Source organism: Diceros bicornis, chromosome 36 (genome assembly GCF_020826845.1).
Source record: "Diceros bicornis minor isolate mBicDic1 chromosome 36, mDicBic1.mat.cur, whole genome shotgun sequence".
Classification (NCBI taxonomy): domain Eukaryota; kingdom Metazoa; phylum Chordata; class Mammalia; order Perissodactyla; family Rhinocerotidae; genus Diceros; species Diceros bicornis.
The window spans coordinates 31,398,169-31,404,168 of record NC_080775.1 but is presented as its reverse complement, the minus strand read 5'-3'; the positions used below and the strand labels follow the sequence as shown (position 1 = coordinate 31,404,168).

The 6,000-nt window shown below is 43.9% G+C and overlaps 1 protein-coding gene across 8 annotated transcripts in view; it reads left to right on the top strand.

The window, feature by feature from the left end:
* Positions 1-630: 630 nt before the first annotated feature.
* NRP1 (neuropilin 1) overlaps positions 631-6,000 on the top strand; it is a 134,280-nt gene continuing 128,910 nt past the window's right edge. For all 8 annotated transcript variants that reach the window (XM_058532748.1, XM_058532745.1, XM_058532744.1 and 5 more), the window contains exons 1-2: positions 631-995; positions 4,365-4,539. In XM_058532748.1, the coding sequence (XP_058388731.1) occupies positions 923-995; positions 4,365-4,539 (248 nt within the window). In that variant the 5' untranslated portion in view covers positions 631-922. The remainder of the gene's footprint in view (positions 996-4,364; positions 4,540-6,000) is intronic.

Genomic DNA, 6,000 nt, shown 5'->3' with positions numbered 1-6,000 from the left:
GAAGCAGCCGCCACCTCCCGGGCGCTCGGCACTCCTCAGCGGCTGGATCCCGGAGATCCTCCGCGAGCTGCCCCCTCTCCCCCAGGGGTCTTGAGCGAGCACGCCGAGGTAGGCTAGCCCGACCCTGTCGCTGGCACTGACCTCGATGCCCCGTCCCCAAACACACACCCCCACCGCCCTGGCCGCAGACCCCCAGCGCCTCCCTTCCCGTGGAGATCCCTGTAGGGCCCCCAGGAGAGACGGACAGACGGACGGGGAAAGCACACGGAGGGAAACTTGTTCCTCCCGGTCTCCTGTCAGGCAATTACTGGCGAGCCCGTGCGGGGAGAGGGGAGGGAGGAAGCGAGCGGAGGGCTCCTGAAGGGGAGGGGAGGACGGGGGAGGGGGGAGGCGGGGGTGCAGTTGGTGAAACTCCTCGGTCTCCCGCTCATCTTTTCATTGCCTGCTCCTCTCCTTCACGCAGACACCCCGGACCTCCCCTGGGCGCCAGCTCCTCGGCTGCAACGGGTCCAGAAACAAGCCGGATTTTTTTCTTTTTTTCTTTCTGGAAATTGGCTTTGGTGTGCGTTTCTCTACCTCCCTCCGCCCCCTCCCAGCTGCCCCCCCCGTTTTTTTTTTTTTTTGTTTTTTTTTTTTGAGACATGGCCCGGGCAGTGGCTCCTGGAAGAGGAACAAGTGTGGGAAAAGAGAGAGGAAACCGGAGCTAAATGACAGGATGCAGGCGACTTGAGACACAAAAAGAGAAGCGTTTCTCTCGGATCCAGGCATCGCCTCGCTGCTTTCCTTTCTCCAGGACGGACTGAGGATTTTACAGCTCTAGGCGGAGTTGAAGCGCTTCGGATTGTTGAGATTCCCCCTTGGCTCGATTTTCCCCGCACGTTCTCGTCCTCCCGCGTCTGCCTGGGGAGCCGGCGAAGGGAGAATGGAGAGGGGGCTGCCGCTCCTCGGCGCCGCGCTCGCCCTCGCCCTCGCCCTGGCCAGCGCTTTTCGCAACGGTAAGTGACAGGCGGAGGCGCGTGTGACAGCGCGGCGCCGGGCTCCCGGGCTCCCCGGCTCCCGCGTCCGGCCGGGGTTGGGCTTCCCGCCCCAGCCACGGGCTCACGCAGAGCTGCCGGGATGAACCTGGAGTAGCCACCTCCTGGGCGAAGGAAACTTTTATCCGGGCGGAGAAATAAGATCAGTCGGTTCGGGGTAGGAAGATTTCAAGTACTGCGGCTCCCTCCTGAAGTTGGTTGTTTGGCTGTGGGGGTTTTCCTACCTCTGTTAGAAGGCAGAGCTGCCTACCTTCCCAGATCGGCACACCAATTATCTTAATAATGTTTCCTCCCAAAGGCAATTAGATGAGACTCCCTTTCAAAAATCTGATGGCTGTTGAAAGTTAATGAACACTTACTAGGAGAACTCCCTGGTTCTCCTGCAGCTCCCCTGAACTCTTTCCTCTGGTGGGTGCCTGCAAGAGATAGCGGTTTGCTGGTTGATGGAACTCCCTCCTCCGCCTTGGTAAATCGTCCCTAATCCGTCTGGAGCATGAATGAAAGTTACATAGTGTCAATAAAGGAACCTGATATACACAGTGTAAAACACCAGGATATCTGAAAATCCCTCACCTAGCTGCAGTTTCCACTCGGCTTTAAAACCACTCACTGTTAAGTAAATGAAAGACTGTGCTGGGTTATAAACAGAATCCTGAAACCTAAATAATGTGTTTTAAAATGTGATCTGGTTGTAGACATGTTTGACTTGCAGTGTAAAGTAGGTGAAGGCAAGGATATGAAATTCTCTTTACAGTAGGGCCTTAGCAATTATTAACTAATTATCAAATATTTACTTTTGCCTGGCTTAGATTTCAATGAGAGTAATTAGAAGAAAAGAACATACCCTACTTACTGTGGTATATTGTTTTAATAAGAGACCACAAGTGGAGGGATCCTACCAAGAGGAATTTAAATCATGTCTTTATGATGGAAGTTAATTTCTCTAATACGGTTTTTGGAGGTTTTGTGATTGAAGCAATAGATTTCCCTAACAGCTACCAAGCAGTGTTCTAAAAGATATGCTTGCAAGCAAAACACACACACACACACACACACACACACACACAATTGTGAATGTGGAGTTCAATTTATTAATGAACCTGAGTTGGTGGCATCTTTCTATAATCTGGCAGGGGATGAAATAATATTCTCCTCCAATGGAAAGAGCTTAAGTGGTTATACTTTAGAAATTATAGTAACTCACCCTCTGCCCTCCACAACTCCTGGCGTTAAGTCGGTGGTGGAGATGTTCACAGGATGGATTTGAAGCCTAATGCAAGGAGCTTTCAGACTTTAGGTTGGAAACTCCATGTATATACAGGTATACGTGTATGTGTTTGAATGTATACATATAATTTAACAGAAATCTGGGGAGTGCGGAGAACCTGAGCTTCAGTCGATGAGCTTGCCTGTGAAGCCCTGTTGCTGTGCTTGTGGCGGCCACAGCCAGTAAATGCCTGTGTAACTCAGCAGACGTCTTAAAGCCATGTCCACTCCTCCGAGTACCAGTGTCTGCTAAATTAATTCATTAACCTTATTTAGGACTAATGGTCCAGAGTCATTAGAAATTGCTCTTTCTTAATCAACTGTTAGAGAGATTTAACAGAGCCAGGGAGTCTACCAGTCCACATTATCTTATTACACTGTCACTTTCTCAGAAGTCACAGATTAAAGAGCTCTGGTGTAGTACCAAGTCCACCTAAATGTCTTCTGAAGTGACTCTGTCGAGTGACTAGAAGCAGTGCTGTTTTATTTCACTCTTCTAACAGATGCCAGACACTGCCATGATGTTTGTACAGAGCTGGAGGAGACTTAATGAGATGGGGTCACTTTCCAAGTTTTCTGCACATTTAAAATAATGCAAGGGCCTCAGCAGAATCTCACAACAGAGTCCAATATGATCATTAACTGAGATTCTGAACTCCAGTTGCAACATCATTTCTTCTTGGCAAACCTTAAGCTTTTAAAAGCCAAGGTGAAGGAAACCAGTATAAGATTACCCTCAGTCTAAAAAACATAGAAACATCGAGCAATTGAGAAAAAACAATATAATTTATATTGTCTTCTTTTTAATTTATGGGAAATGATTTCTGTAATGCATGTAGCTTTATGCATTTTTGATGTGCACTTCATCTTTCATTTCCATTTGACCTGGTTTTCCTGTAATAAAATTCTGTAGATTTATAAATTCATGCTGAGAGCAAAGAATGCCATTCTCTTTCCACAGGGAATCTATTAGATGCAATATTGAAATCTATATATACCATTACTGAAAATTTGTGATTGATAGGCTTATATATTTCACTGCTTTTGTACCTGTTCCTCTTACACAGTTTATGCACTGAATTTTTATTGCTCAAAATTAAGCATCAATAAATGTGGCAGCATTTCAGGGTGAGGCTCTCCAGCCTGAAATCCATCATAAAAAGTGACAATGAGAATCTACGCCAAACAATAAAGCAGCCCTGAGACTGGTTTATTTGGCTCTCAGTGAATCACTTCACATTGGGAGTTTTTGAAATGCAGGCTCAAAACTAGTTAGCTTGCCTTTCCCAGAATGTGAGAATGGGGCTTACCATGTGGAGCACCCAGACCTCAGGGTGGTGGGGTTTTTTTCAACATGTAGGTAATTAGAATTAATGCAGTGTGGCTATTTATTTTTCTTACCTTCCCATTGCTTTGATCTGGTCTCCCAGCCTGAACAACTTTACTTGGAGCAATAGAGCAGAATTATTTCTGCTTCACCAACTATACTTTGTTCTCTGTTGCTCTGGATCTCAAGAGCAGAGATAACTCAAAATCACTTAGATTTATGGGCAGATAAAACAAAAACAAAAAAGGTTCGTCTTGGAAGACAATCCCCACTGATCAATGACACAGACCAGGCTTATCATCAAAAAGCTACACAAGGGGTCGGATAGCATCTTTTAGTCACCTTCCACTTAGAACTTGCTACTTAATGCGATTACACTTCTTCAGGGATAATTAAGTCTAGCAGAAGCTCCCTGGGGAGCATGTTAACATCCATTGAGAGGATTTAATGTTTTTAATGCTAGAAGGCCTTTTTCTTGGGACGGAACTTTGTGGGGGGTGGGGGTGGAGCCGTGTCAGATCTCTCAGTACACTTTCCTCCGGAGCCAACCTTCCTGGGATCAAAGTGTGTTCTTGGTGGGGTGTTGCTCTCAGCGCCACCTGAAGAACCTGCAGGGACCTCTTGGAGTTCCCTACAAGAAATTGCGGAATGTTTAATAACTGGCAATTTATATATAAAACTAGAATATCTAACTGGTTGTCAGGAAAAGATCTACTAAAATGTTATTTTTATTGCAGGTAAATGTGGCGATACCATAAAGATTGAAAACCCCGGGTATCTTACATCTCCCGGTTATCCTCATTCTTATCACCCAAGTGAAAAATGTGAATGGCTGATTCAGGCTCCCTACCCCTACCAGAGAATTATGATCAACTTCAACCCCCACTTCGATTTGGAGGACAGAGACTGCAAGTGAGTGAGACCGCATTGGAACAGGGCGCCACGGCACCATCTAGTGGTCGTGGATGGCGAAGGGGGAAATGTCTGTGTGTAGGATGTGGGATGTAAATGGATCCAGGAGGGATTTCAATCTAGGCCAGATCGTATGTCAATGGCATGGAAATTAAATTATGTTAAGTGATTTCTGAGTTCCCCATACTAGGAAGATTATATTTAAATGTGTAATCTCTATTCTTTTTCCTGTTAACACTTTGGTTTTGGAACTCTTTTGTTAAGAAATGTATATACATGGTTCTTTTTTTTTTCCTAGAAAGAGAAAGAACTAGAAACCTAAACTCTCGCTTGAGTTTTGTTAAATATCGTGGGTCACTAACATATATTGCATTGACAGATAGGGAGGTTGAATATTTTTGGGCAAATCTGTGGCAAATTTTGTGATTTAGGAACTGTATTTATCCTATTGAATTGGACATGACAAAAACAAATTGTCATTGAACAAAAATAAGGTACATAGGATAAGTTGGATGAGGTGTTCTTATAGTAGGTTAATGATTGCCGGTCTCTTATGGAGAATGCTAGAAAAGAATTGTTAATGCACAATGAATACAGTGGGACTCAAATACGAGTCAGTGTTTCATCCATCTGCTTTAGTCTTGCTCTCTCCTTCTATTAAGTTACTAAGCATCAATTTATGCCAGATTTTATTATTATGAAAACAGTCTCACCATAGAGAGAGTCTAAATTGTATTTCCTCACTTTATATGAAAGAGCTTGTGTGTAGGTTTTCCTTTCCATCGTGTGGAAAGTATGTTTGAACACTGCAGGCCTCAGTCCACTGAGATCCAGGTTTTCTCTTCACTCTGGCCATGCAGCAGACTGCCTGTCTCTGCCTCGTCCACATCGTCCCATTCTGCCACACTGCACACGCTGTATTCTCCAGAGACTTGAACCTGATCATCAATCTTTAATGACATTTAGATATAGAAATGGTTTTGGCAAAGGAAAATAATCTATTTAAATCTCAATTCTAAAGTATTACTTAGGAACTGATATGTTTTCCCAAGTTTTAAAATGGGTCAGTTTGATATAATTGTATACAAAGCATGCAGGCTACTACTTCCATTAGATATAAACATTATTATGCAGGCACATTCGTTATTAAAAATATTCTATTTGCAAACACATAACCCTTTTATGGGAGAACAGAGTAATGGAAAAATGTTTCTACCTGTAGGAAGTCCTTAACAACCTGTTGAGTTGGTGGGGTAAACTAGTTTTTTGTGGTCAGGGAAATAAGGTCATCTAGTTAATTCAACATTCTGGAACCTAGAGAATTAGCATATCTTTATATACTGTTGATCAGTTTCCAAATAATCAGCATATACTACATTGCAATAAAATTATACTGATTCTAATTTAGTCTTTGTTCTGTGATTCAGAAGTGCCTCAGGGCATTATATTGACTTTTTAATC